Here is a 14,961-nt window from a genome sequence, read left to right on the forward strand (position 1 = left end):
CAGAGTAAAGAGCAGACTGTGACACTTGCTGGATAGCTTTAAGACATTAAAAGCTCTTAGTTCTACATATTATCATGAAATGAAAAGCCATGGTGTCAGAACTGTCTGCACGGTACATGTCGTCATTATGGAGAATGGGTTAAGATCTCCAATTTGAGTATAATTCATCTTTTTGCCATGTAGTTCTGCTTCTGGTTCTGCTTCAATAATATTGGCCTAATAATACAATTACACATGAAGCACCCTCCAAATATATTCATTTGTCAAAATGACATATTATTAATAGTCACCTCTGCATAGGACACAGCTGACATTCTTTCTGAGCTCTGACCTGGAACATGGAAAAGTTGTAATGGGGAAAAAAAAAAACATGAGCTGAAGTGTTAGATTATAGATGCCATGGATTTTGTGAAAATGCTCAAGGGCATTTAAACCTATCTGTTTAGTCTCTCCTTCCCAAACAAGGAGAGTCACAAAAATAGCAAAGACATTGCACAATCGCAGCACTCTGCTGTAACACAGACCAGTTCACTACATCTTGTCATAAAAACTGGGCGATCATGAGCAGGTCCCCAGAGCAAACACAATGATTTTAACTAGGAGAGGAAGAGGACCCTTCACCTCATCTGTCTGGAGATGGATGTAGATAGCTAGTGCTGCCAAGAGAAGTGGCAATGGTGTCTAAATAATGTCAGCTGTCAGGTCCAATGAAGTGCAGAGAGTCTGTGCTTAAAATCCTGTCACACTTGGCAGACTCCTAAACATCGGAATTCAAGCCTATGCAGCGTACTCGCAGTCCTTAGCTAAACGTCCCATCAGCACAGGCAGTTTTGATAAATGAGCATCTCCCATATGCATTTTGCCTGTGACTCAGTCCACAGCCAGCTCAGCTTATTGCTCCTGAGGGAATGCGCCGTATTCACACTACCTTTGAACATGCACCCGGGCTTGATGGATTTGGTGAGAATCTGCAAAACTGGAAATGTGAAAATATTGCCACAGTACTACACTGTTCAGTTACAGGGTGCTTGTTGTTTTTAAGATTTAGGAAGTCATATAAATGGGTGTTTAAATAGTGCATGTAAGAAAATAACAGCATTATTCATTCATATAAATATAACAGTTCTAACAAAGTATCCTGTTTCATGCTGTGAATGTGGAAAGATGATGCTGTTTTACTCGGATGGCTGTATTTGAAACTCAAGCATTTGGTTGGAGGTTTGTTTTTCCCCTAGCCTTCTAAACAGCGAAAGAATAGAGACAGACACTGAGCACCACTTCTTCAAAGGACTTGAAGAAGAGCGATCTCTTTGTTTAGTCCATTTATATTACAGAATTTGTTTAAAATACAAACCAAACCAACCAACCAACTCAAGATGAATCATGGCATTATCACAATTGTATGAAAAAGGAAAAAAATAAATGCTTAAAAGCAGTGTACTTTAGGTAAAGTCATTTACTATATTATCTACAATGTTGAGTCTTTTCTTTTGAGTTTTAATGCCTTGTAGCTGTGTGTACAATGGTGGAGCGGAGGTTTGCATGTTTTCCTCGCACCTCTAGGGCTGAAGGTTTGACTCCTGTCTCCACAGTGCGTGAGTGGAATTTGCAAGTTCTCTCTATGCTTCGGGGTTTTCTTCCAAGGACTGTGGTTTCCTTCCCCAAACATGTTCATACACGTGTTTCAGGCTGATCATATTCTCAAAATTGTTTGTAGTGTGTGTGAATGTCCAGGGTGTCCCCTATCTTGTGGCCCACGTCTCCTGGGATAGATTCCAGCCTTCCCTCAGCCCTGTGTAGGATAACCACTACAGAAAATGTATAAGTGAATAATTAACTGGCTTGTTAGCTAGATATCATATCACACCAACCTTTTTTGCAGTGTGACAGTCAAGACACCAAAGTAGTCATTGTGACTTAGTTCAAGTAATTAGTTATTATATTAATTTACTGTCGAAGGCCTTACAGAAGTAATGTTTGATGCTCTTGGAGCATGGTGTCTTATTGTGGAAGTTCCCTGTCACACTGCCTGTGTGTGTGTGTGTGTGTGTGTGTGTGTGTGTGTGTGTGTGTGTGTGTGTGTGTGTGTGTGTGTGTGTGTGTGTGTGTGTGTGTGTGTGTAGTTACACATGAGTAGTTACACCTTGTGCAGTGAGCTTTGTTTATGTTCACAGTACTGTTCATTGAATTCTTGAGGATTTATTGTGTTATTACAAACACTATATGTGTTTCTGAATTATGCGTTTTTCTATGAATTTCTATGTTTATTGTACACTGCTTTATGAACTGGGGAAATACTAAAGCACCTCAGTCACCTGAAGAGAGATGGCAGGATATTGCAGATATTGCAGAGGATTGCAAGAGGATCTGTGGTGATGTTCCGATTTTTTTCATTTTATTATTTAAGGCATGATAGACCATCAGCCAACCTTGCTAAATTAATAACGTTACCAGGCATCAGAAATAAATTACCTTTAGGACAGTTCCATTAAGTACGTAAAATGACATGCTAGCAATAATATGCTAATAATATAAGGAAAGATCTCTTACTTTATAAAGCCAGATCCACCTATCTTCATCTCATCCTGCAGTAGACCTCCAATATTTCATTGCTGCTTACATTGATTTGCTCCAAGCATACTGTAGGTAGCGAGCAAATCGCTTTCAAGCCGAAGCAAGAAAAATATGTAACCCTGATTGATTAATATGCTTCTTTCTGTAGCAGCTGGTAGACAATAAAATGAGATTGAACAACGTTTATTTGATGTCCTGGGCAGTTAAATATGGAAGAACTAGAATGGTGATTTAGTTTATGAACATCATTATAGTGCTAAATGTTAGCCAAGATTAATCATTTTTAGCATTGTTTCAGTAATGTCTCTGAGACACATAGTTTTCTGAACATATGCACAGGATTTAAACAGCTGTCTACATTGTGTCAACAGTGGGATCATTTATTATCAAAGTTAATAAGCACTGTGCATATTATGTGCATATAGATTGACTTTGTAGCAACGAAGTTACAATAAAGTTGCAGAACAACATTAGCATGCACCTAGCTAATATTATACAAATGAATATAATGTAATGTAATTCAAATATCTCGTTTGACTGGATTCAGCCTATTAAATACCCCTCAGTTACACCCTCTCTTAGCTACATGAGCTAATACTCCAGACTACAGAGCTGTCTGTGATTGTGGGCATCAGTTTAGGATTTACTGTAGATTTTAGTAGTTTAGACATTTGAACAATGAACAAAGACATAAGGCATCTGTATATTCTAGGAATCTGTAAATTAATGGATGTAAAATTATGATTTTTAAATGTTGTGATATCCGGTTTAGTGCTTTGGCTATAAAATTACAGCCAAATGCAGCCATCATACAACAACAACTTTTGTTGACATTGTAATTGTACATGTATATTTTGGTAATTGACTTAAATGACACATCAATTACATGGCCGATAAATCTGCTGAGCCACTACATGAGTGTGTTTATTATTCATGTGCAGTGGTCAAATTTTAAAAGACACAAAAACAAGTGGCACTAAATTGGCTAAACTGATAATGTGGGCTTAACAGAGTACCTCATTTATCAACGTCGCCTTTACTTGTCCTTCCCTTCCTTTCCAAGGTGTGGTCTTAAAAACATGTGCAAGCTCATGGATAAGCAACGTTTTACAGCATTTTGACTCAGATTGACAGGTATATTGCCAAATGTCATGTCATCGTTAAATCTTTTAAATATAACACACGTACATGGATCCAATGATGCCATCTTTCTATGATTAAGCTATAAATAAATGTTCCACGTATAAATCGAGAAACAAGCTTTCAAAATGTGACTATTTAAGATTTTTTATTTGTTGTACCTTTCTAATATCAATAATGGAAAAGCTGAAAAAATATTTCAAAATGATTTCTTAAGAAAAAGAATTTCAGAGAAATAAAAATTGGAAATGAATCAAATGTTTACTCCTGGAGCCTTGTGTTCTGCTCTGTAGAATGTGAAAGATATTCGAAAAGTTTTCATGGACTCCAATACACTGTGGAAATGCAAGGACTGAAAGTTCAGCACATGCATCATTCAGCACACTGCAGAAAACCTTCATGAAACTCATATGAAGCATTTGCAGTATCAGTTCACAAGACTATGAATATCACTTAACTGCATGACAACATATAGCATGACATGACTTTGTTTTAAATATAGTATGGAGTGTTGCAGCTGCTTCACTGTGAAATGTACCTTATAATACAATTCCCCATTATTTGGATAGTAAAAAAAAATATTAAAAAAGTAAAAAATTTGAGTAAATCTTCACTTTTTCCAGATTTGAGCATTGCACTAATGATAAATAAGATCACGTATGCTGTAGGATTGCAGTTTTATTAACTGATCAGTGCAAAATGAGACAAAATTTGCCTGAAATATTTAAAAAAAATATGAAAAAGCAGTACTCATTTTTTCAGCGCATTATTTAAATTTTAATTTGAAATATTTCACAAGAATTTATTTCACAGGAATTTATTTTATAAGTGTATCTTACTTTATATATCCAGTATATATCCAGCTTGGTGCCATTGGTATTCTGTTCGCTAGAAATGAGGTCTTGGGTTAAGACTCACGCTTACAGTAGAAACTGTTGAACTGTCAGATATTTTATCCAAAGAAATGTACGAGTAAGTCCGATTACAAGAGATGAAGGGTCAGTGGTGGAATTTCTCACTCCAAGAATGGATTGTTTTTATAAATAGCAGTCCTCGGATTTGAGCTTACGTTGCTTCAAGCATCTAACCTTTCTAAAGATTTTTATGATCCATTTAATTCTGTACAGAGTTCACTTGAACTGCAGGCAATATGCATCACACCACATTTACCTCACATATAATAAATAAAAGATTGAATGGTAACAGCAGTGTGAGGCAGCATAGCACAAGCTAATTCCTGTTAAATGCCATGAATCTCAGAAGATGGAGCAGTTACTCCTGAAGACATTTTAACTGTTAGCTGCTCATAAATCCTTAACTTTTATACTCGACTTGCTTTCAGCTGTTGTACTGTAGATGATTCATCATGGACTTTCTGAAGATCGTGCGTCCTAAAAAAACTCAGATCACACATTCTCCAGAAAATCTCAACATTCATGTCCAAAAACTGCTGCCGTAGTCATAAAGACTGCTATATTTTGGGACACATTCACAAAACCCTCACAAAACATAGCTAGTAATGATTTAAAATCCCACAATCTGATGGATAGGTTCCTCTCAAGGTTTCTTCTTCATGTCATCTCATGGAGTTTGTTCCTGACACACTTGCCTCTGGCATACTGTACATCTGCTCATTAGAGATCTAAGTGTAGATCTACATCTGGTTTCTTAAAGCTGCCTCATGCCAATGTCTGTTGTTAAAAGTGTTATACACATAAAAAATAAAACTGAACTGAAATCCCACTGAGATATTTTTAGGTACCTAAAGTGTGGCCACTTTTTTTTGTTACTAACGCTTTGGGAATCAATATATTTTGAATCCTTCTAACAGAAACAATGACTGTTATATAAGTCATATTCTCTCCAAGGAGAAGCTTTGTGTGTGAATGTAATATGTTTGCATAACTAGTTCTAACAATCTTACAGCATGGAAATTTCTCAATTAAACCAAGCGCTTGACAAAGTAGGGGTCGTCAAATCTTTGTTTCATTTGCCAGTCAATAGAAAGCTCATACTTTTTCAAAACACTTTCTAGCTCTCACTCTGGCATTTGATTTATTTTTAATGTAGTGGGGACTTCTTTTTGCAGACTTTGCCAAAAGTTGTTCAAACAAGGAAGTGGCCTAATTTCGGGTATCCTCGATTTTCTCAGGACTGGGAAGCTGCACTTGGTTAACTGTAAGCGCAGTTTATCTTATTATTAATAAACTTAAAAATAAAAAGTAATTACGACTAATAGCATCTACAAGACAAACATCTTTTGTACGTACTGGGATTTGTTCTTAAATTATATCAAGTGACTCCCTTCATTTTTATGTAGCTGATATATATTTATATTGTTAACAAATTCTAATAAAACATTTGTTAGGTATAGGCGTTCCGAGGAAACACTTCGGAAATGTTTGTTATACAGTAGTAGTGAATTGTCTTTAAAAGACTAACATAGATTAGGAGAATATATTGTAGGAGAATCCCAATGAGACTTTAAACAGGTGCAGCAGATAATGAGAGCAGTTTGTAACACACATGCGGTAGTATTAAGCTGTGGAGACTGTGTTACACTCTCTTTTGGATGCCAATTCATCAAATAAGGATGGGTTTTCTTCTGAGCCTGGTTCCTCTCAAGGTTTCTACATTGTATCATCTCAGGGAGTTTTTAATTACTGCTCATTAGGGATTGGGATAGATGTATAGCATTTTAAATGTTAAATTATTCATTCAATGATTTACTACCGCTTATCCGAACTTCTCGGGTCACGGGGAGCCTGTGCCAATCTCAGGCGTCATCGGGCATCAAGGCAGGATACACCCTGGACCAGAGGTGGGAAGTAACGGAGTAAAAATACTTCGTTACTGTACTTAAGTACATTTTTCTGGTATCAGTACTTTACTCCACTATTTATTTTTCGGACAACTTTTTACTTTTACTCATTACATTTTTACACAAATATCTGTACTTTTTACTTCTTACATTTTCAAAACGGACTCGTTACTTTTAGTATTATTTCTTCTCATTGAGCGCTGTTTCCAGCCTGTCATCCTATCATTGTGCGGCTTTTCCCCATGTGACTGGTGTACTGTATTATTTACTGGCTATCAGACATAGACTAAGGATAGCGGAGCACAATGAGCAGCGCCTACAAAAAGAATGGCTAATGTTCATTCAGAGGGAGTCACCGAAGTTAAAATAACTAACAACGAGGACATTCCTGAACACACATGGCCATATATGAGGGAGATGTTAGAAATAATCGGCGTCAAAAAGGATTCCTGGCGAATGCGTTGCGAATTGTGTCACCCAGGGGCGGTTCTAGCCCTTTTTTAGGGTGTCTTCAGCCCCCTGTCTGTAATCTCAGCCACCCTAAAACTATAAGGATCATTTTTACTTTCATAAATAAACAATAAAAATTACGTTAAAATGCAGGACATGTCGTCGATGGGAAAGAAAATTATTTATCCGTTTGATCCAAGAGCGATTTTTTTACTTTGCTTTTACACGCGTGTGTTGTAGTGTTTCAATAGTGCACCTTCAGCTGTCTGCTTTATTTGAATGGAGAAGCACAGGTACGCGCAGCGTGCACGCGCAGTCAGAGCTGGAGGTGTTTATCTATAATGTTAATCGGCGGAAAGACGCAAAGACGGCAAAAGCAATGAAATGTCACTATTCTTATTACCAGAGTTGTGATATAATATATAATATAGAACTCTTCTTGTTTTAAATTCTCACTGAGGGCTAAAACCCCCTAAAGATGAAACCCTAGAACCGCCCCTGGTGTCAACCCAAAAAACACGAAGTGCTTAATTTAATTAACATTAATTTTGTCATTGGTAAAACATCACAATAATTTTGAGTTGTTTTCAAGGACAGAGCTGGAATCTCCCTACAGTTTGGGATATGGCCTTGGTGATACACTTGGTATACATTATATTTCCAAAATTATCACCTGACCTTTCCTGCTATATGTGGTTGTTTTCTGATCTCATCCCTACTGAACACCTTTGGGATGAATGTGAACGCTGACTCCCTACATCAGTGCCTTTCGTAACACTCGTGGCTGATGAACACAAATATCCATCAGCACGCTCCAAAAATATATATACATATACATACACACACACACACACACACACACACACACACACACACACACACACACACACACACACACACACACACACACACATATACATATAAAACATGACGTCCAGTTACCAGCATGACACTAAACAGGTAGTAGTATCGGCGACTTTTTACTTAAGTACATGTCCGAGCCCATACTTCTTTACTTTAACTTGAGTAAAATATTGTAGTCACTACTTCTACTTTTACTGGAGTCTTTTAAAAAATGAGTATCTGTACTTCTACTTGAGTAAAGGATGTGTGTACTTTTGCCACCTCTGCCCTGGACAGAGTGCCAACCCATCACAGGGCACACACACACACACTCTCATTCACTCACACACACACACACACTACGGACAATTTACCAGAGATGCCAATCAACCTACCATGCATGTCTTTGGACCGGGGGAGGAAAGCGGAGTACCCGGAGGAAACCCCCGAGGCACGGGGAGAACATACAAACTCCACACACACAAGGCAGAGGCGGGAATCGAACCCCCAACCCTGGAGGTGTGAGGCGAACGTGCTAACCACTAAGCCACCGTGCCCCCCTAAATACTTATTTTAAATACATTTTTTTTAAATTAATTTCAAACTTTAATTGTATTCATTTATTTATTTTTCTTATTATTATTTTTCTTATTATTCTTATTCTTATATATATATATATATATATATATATATATATATATATATATATATATATATATATATATATATATAATATATTTATAATTTATTTATTTATTTACTTATTTTCTCTCTTCTGTTTCTATACTTCCATATAGCTACTTTGAGACAATGGGAATTGTTAAAAGCACTATAAAAACAAATTGAATTGGAATTGAATCTTTGAAGAAAATAATAATTTTGGGTACAATGAGTTTTATTGCTTTGTTGAAATAAATGTATGACTGGACAGATACTATATTCTTATAGCTATATATGAGGAGCTCTTTACCAAAATGCTATAAATCCATTTTAATAGTTTTTATGAAAATGACTTTTTTTTTTTTTTACCTAGACCCACACATTTTGTTTATATTCAATTTATCCTGATAAAATGGTCTGTTGGCTCAGTCTGAACACGTTAAACAGTGATTATTAAATGAAACAATTTTGTGGAATATAAATTCAAAGTATCTTTTTATTTTTTTCCAAAACGCTATAAATCCATCATTTTAAAAATGTTTTTTTTATATATATATAAAAAGAGACATAAACCAACAAGAAAACATGCAACATATGGCCTCCAAATAAAATAAATAGTAACATAAAATAAATAGTAGAAAATAAATATTAAAAAAAATAATTGGCTCATCCAGGCCATCAAAATTGTTATTACTATTTGGATTGTGTCGAGCGCTCACCGAATTCTAATTGGTCGAGAGGACATATAGCGTTTAGGCAAAATACAGGTTTGGCGCTTATCGCGGTTTGAAAAGGAACTGCATCTTGCAGTACATTTTAAATAAGGACATATAGCGTTTTCGCATGAAACATTGATGGAGCAGTATATAGGTTCACAACACAGCAAAATGACATGACAAACTCGTTTTTTTCTTATTTTGGCATTTATCGCGTTTTGGAAAAGAGCTCTTCATATACAGCCTCAAATCGAAACTTTAAGATTTTTACTGTACTTGATACATAAAGCATTTGAACATTTGATATCCTAACAGTATTGGTTTTCATGATTCTTCTTTATTATTGTATCTTGAACATTTCAACTTAATTTTAGTAGTTTTTCCATTGTATAAAGGAAGTTGCTTTAAATGATTTCAGATTCAGATCTATTTTGGTTTCAAAATCTTTAAATAAATTTTAATCCTCTTTATGATGGCTACATTGGACACTGTATTTTGGAATGAAACACCAATACATGTAGACCTGGGTATTAGTGCTATGGTGTAATATCCCTGCCTTTTGCTTCCCAGATCAGGCTCTAGATCGATTAGGACGGAGAGGATAAAGTGCTTACTGAATGTTATCAAATGAATTAATATCTTAATGCAAAGGGTATGAGGATATTAATATATTAGACAGAATTCTTTAAAAGCATGACTCCACCAATAGGTTTATAAATGTACTGTACTTGGCAGAGGAAGATGAAGAAGAAGATTGGCAGGTTTTGTAAAGTCACTGTGCCTACATCTTTAATTTCAATCTATGAGTGCTTCTGTTCCCTTCCACTCTCTGGGTGGAGGCCTTGCCTGTCAAAGCCGACAAAATGAAAGACGTGCATGTGGAGAAGGATACAATGATAAATGGTGTTATCTTATTATTTCAGCCTGGGATTAGAATCACAAAAAAACAGAGAGAGAGAGAGAGAGAGAGAGAGAGAGAGAGAGAGAGAGAGAGAGAGAGAGAGAGAGAGGATTCATACTTATTAACATTTGCACATGCATGTTCATATTAGATTAATTAAGTTTTTAGGTCTCATTTTTGTCCATTTAAATGAACGCCGGGTAAAATGGCCATTCAAGCCATGATGGGTTGAAATATGCCGAATTGAGATTTGCTATTTATTCCAGATGACTTTGGTCTGTTTTTGACAACAGCCATGTGGCTCACTGCTCTTCTTCTATTAAAGAGCAACAAACAGGTGCATGATTTCAGCGGTAATAAGGCAGTAAAATATCCCCTTGTTTCCTAGGTAACAGAGACCAGAACAGGGCCTCTGGGATGCAGTAACTACGACAGCCTGGATTCTGTCAGCTCAGTGCTGGTGCACAGCCCGGAGAATAAAATCCATCTGAAAGGTATGACAACTTTTTTTGCTTACCTGTGTAGCTGTGCGATTATACCATAACATCTGTTGTAACTCTAGGAAAAAGTCCTTGAACGTCTTTAATAGGATTTGCAGCCTTTTAAAGTTGGGATATTGGACATATAAAACTTATAATGTAAATGAAATAATTATTAATCTTTCTTTATGTGTAAGATACAGATTAATATTTCTTTCTTATTAAGCAACATTTATTTACAGATTGGTGTATTTATACAACTGATGAGAACTGTCATCAGCATCATCCTAATGGAGTAAAATGACACTATTTACAGTTTTTTATATTTTGCAGTATTGATGTAACAGCTATAATATTCCTGACAGCAATAACGCCATATGTGAGAATAACATGGAGTTGATCTGTACTCATTTAGCAATCATGTGACTTACTGTAATGCTCGGTAGATTCATGATACTTCGACATTGGATTAATTTAATATAGAAACCGCAGAAATATTTGAAATACATTTGAATAATTCAATTCAAAGTAATGAAGAGTTTCAAGCCAAGCGGTAAAAATATGGTAAAAAAAAGTCCATTATTTTATAAGCAGAGGCTTTAAATCATTAATACGATGAAAGTTCAAGCCTGTGTCAGTGGCTTTGGTTTTCTATCCTGTCTTTAGGGTTGAGAGTTAGAAATGACAGGCATGGGAGTTAGTGGGAAAGTGGGACATAAATAATACCATGAGCTGTAGTGACAGACAAAAGGTACTCAGGGACCCTGGTTTAATTGGGTACTTTATTATTGTTCTCTCAGTACTGCTTTTCAGTGCACTAGGAGACCAGTGTAATCCTTTCACTTTAATTTAGATTGATTGAACAGAGAGCATATGACAAGAAAATATATTTTTTAAAAGCATTCAAGCATCTTGAAAGGCAAACTGGGAAAATAGGTATTGCTTTTACCACAATCACATTTAGGAAGAATGAAGTTGAGCTATACATTTCATTTATATGACAAAACATAGTTTTATTTATGCCTCATTACATTTAAAACCAAGCAAACTCCCAAACAGGAACATTTATTTAAAGGCATCATATTTAAAACCAAAAATATACCAATAATAAAAAAATAAAACCAATAATTCCTTAAAGTGTCAGAATTGTTTTGTAATAAACGTTAGCACATGCTTTATTGCTGATGAATGATTCTCTTTAATCTCCATGATATTGTTACTGAAAAAAAAAGTATTTATCTGTGTCTCAGCTGTTACCTGAATGTCAAAAAATCATCATTATCTTGGTAGTTGTTTTATTGTTTCTTTTTTTTTTTTTTGCTCCATCCTGTTTTCTGCTCATTCTGTTATTCTGTATTTTGTAATATAATGAAACAACACAAGATTCATTCTATTTTTGTTCTCTGTTCTTTGTTATAAATCAATCTGAATTCATGTCATTTTGTTATTGATTGACAATTCTATTAACATTCCTCAGCTATAGTTTAATATTATATAGTATAAGTACATATACTATAACTATACTATTATAATATTAGAGTAGCAAATCTCATCAAGGACCCTTATTTTTTTTTTGTAACTTTCTAGTAAAGTAATTTGTCCATCCATCCATCCATCCATCCATCCATCCATCCATCCATCCATCCATCCATCCATCCATTTAACCATCTGTCCGTCCATTTATCCATCAAACCATTTAACCATCCATCCATCCATCCATTCAACCATCCCTCCATCCATCCATCCATCTATCCATCAATCCATCCATCCATCTAACTGTCTATTAATCCATCCATCCATCCATCCATCCATCCATCCATCCATCCATCCATCCATCTTCCTATCCATCTAACCGTCCATCCATCCATCCATCCATCCATCCATGAATCCATCTATCTAACAGTCCATCCATTAAATCTTTTCAAACTTATTGCAACTATTGAGTTCTGGATCAGATTCAAAGTTTATCTTAATGTTTCTCAAAAGTAAACATTTTAATTGCATAGAAAGCAGCAAGATCAGAGAAATGTATCAAGGTGTGTAAATAACCTATTTTAAATGGTTCTTTATTGTGCATGACTGTCTGAAAAAATGGCTCTGAATATATGACATGGATGGAAGTCATGAAGTAAAAGCCAAAATTGCTGTGAGCCTAAGAGTTTTTAGTAAGGGAACAAAAGTTACTTTTACATTTACTTTAAAGTGACATCTAATTACAGTTCATCATTAAGCAGATGCTTTCTTCTGAAGTGACAAGAGAAGCAGAATAGAATCTCAGCCTCTAGCAGTTTGAGGAGCTGATACAGATGGGAGATCTGTTGAACAAAATATCCTATACCTGACTCGAAGCAATTGCAAGATGACTGTAAAAAAAACTAAGGGAATAGCAGGCAGAAGAACACAAAAAATATCAAGTTTAATAGAAAACAAATCGGCCTGAATAACAATTAATTAATCTATGTGTAATGACAGATCATGGGACGGAGGATCCATTTGCACGCTCTTTAATTCAAACTCAAGGTATAACAGGCGTAGATCAGAATTAGCAGACACAATATCGAAGGAGAGGCAAAAATCAGAAACAGTAATACAGGCAGGAGGTCGGGGCAGGCGGCAAACAATCATAGAACGGAATGAAATCAAAACAGAGTCAAAAAAACAGGAAAACACAGACAGGAAAACGCTCAGACCGACAGCAGAGGCAAATCGAGACTTCGCACAGAAATGGGGTTCAAGTTCAGCTTAAATAGGAAGCAGGTGATTGATATCAGCTGGTGGAGTAATTATGGCAGGAGCGGTGGATTGTGGGAGATGTAGTTCCGAAGTCACTAGAATTCGGGAGAAGGATCCCTCTGGTGGTGATCGGGAGGCGAGACAGGTGTTTCATTCATAACAGAGTCCCCCCCCCCCCTGCGAGCGGCTCCCGAGGCGAGGATGGGTGCGGCGTCTGGGACGCCCGCGAGGTCGAGGGGCTGGTTTATCTGGGTGAGCCTGGTGGAACTCAGTGGTGAGTGAGGGGTCCAGTATGTCTCGTGCTCTCACCCAAGACCGTTCCTCCGGGCCGTATCCCTCCCAATCGACTAGGTACTCGAGTAGGCCGCCACGACATCTGGAGTTTAGAAGGCTGCGAACCTGGTACGCCTCCTCGTCCCCGATCAATAAGGGTGGTGGCACTGGTGGGTCGGCAGTCAGCTCTTGCTCCTCTCTCGGGCCGTCGGCGGGTTTAAGAAGCGAGACGTGGAATGTGGGAGAGATGCGGTAGTTGGGCGGTAGCGCCAGACGGTATGCCACAGGGTTAACTTTTTCCGAGAACCTTGAATGGACCCACAAACCTGGGACTGAGTTTTTTGCAGGGGAGACGGAGTCGCATGTCACGGGTGGAGAGCCATACCCATTGTCCCGGCTGATAGTCTGGATGCGGTCTACGGCGCTTGTCAGCTTGTGGCTTCTGGCGGCGGATGGCTCTCTGTAGTTGGCGGTGTGCCACACTCCAGGTCTCCTCGCTCCTACGGAACCAGTCATCCACTGCAGGCAGATCAGAAGTTTCGCCGGACCATGGAAACAGGGGTGGTTGGTATCCGAGGACACATTGAAAGGGTGTGAGACCGGTTGCTGGTTTGGTGAGTGAGTTCTGTGCGTACTCCGCCCACATTAGATACTTGTTCCAGTCAGTTTGGTTCTCGTGGCAGTAGGAACGGAGAAAACGAGTAATTTCCTGGTTGAGACGTTCGGTTTGACCGTTGGATTGTGGGTGATATCCAGAAGTAAGGCTAACATTGATATTAAATCTCTTGAAGAAAGCTGCCCACACTCGGGAGGTAAATTGTGGACCCCTGTCTGAGACGATGTCCTCAGGGATGCCGTAGAAACGGAACACATGATTGCACAAGGCCTCTGCCGTTTCAAATGCCGTGGGTAGCTTGGGTAGGGCTATCAGGCGGCACGCTTTGGAGAACTGGTCCACGACTGTGAGGATGACGGTGCAGTTATCGGACTTGGGCAGATCTGTGATGAAGTCGATGGCGATGTGGGACCAGGGGCGCTGAGGGATAGTTAGTGGTTGCAACAGGCCTGCCGGAAGCTGATGTGACGACTTAGATGTGTTGCAAACGGCGCATTTCTTCACGAACTCTTGGGTGTCCTGGGACAGAGAGGGCCACCAGAAAGTATTCTGTGCTAGGTGGATCGTGGCCGAGATACCGGGATGACCGGAGCTGGGCGAGGAGTGTAGCAGTCGTAGCAGGGGAGAACGTAAGTTCTCGGGCACATAGGTCTTGGTAGTGGGACAGTCGCTCAGAGGTGGAGAGAGCACATTGGCCTGGGAGATCTGGGTCATTATGTCCCACTGGATGGGAGCAATAATTAGAGCCTCGGGGA

The 14,961-nt window shown here is 37.9% G+C and overlaps 1 protein-coding gene across 1 annotated transcript in view; it reads left to right on the forward strand.

Moving 5' to 3' along the window:
* brinp2 (bone morphogenetic protein/retinoic acid inducible neural-specific 2) overlaps nt 1-14,961 on the forward strand; it is a 122,656-nt gene that overhangs the window by 70,408 nt on the left and 37,287 nt on the right. Inside the window, exon 5 of the mRNA XM_027178827.2 lies at nt 10,494-10,599. Coding sequence (XP_027034628.1) covers nt 10,494-10,599 — 106 coding nt within the window. The remainder of the gene's footprint in view (nt 1-10,493; nt 10,600-14,961) is intronic.

This window comes from Tachysurus fulvidraco, chromosome 1 (genome assembly GCF_022655615.1).
Source record: "Tachysurus fulvidraco isolate hzauxx_2018 chromosome 1, HZAU_PFXX_2.0, whole genome shotgun sequence".
NCBI classification, from domain to species: domain Eukaryota; kingdom Metazoa; phylum Chordata; class Actinopteri; order Siluriformes; family Bagridae; genus Tachysurus; species Tachysurus fulvidraco.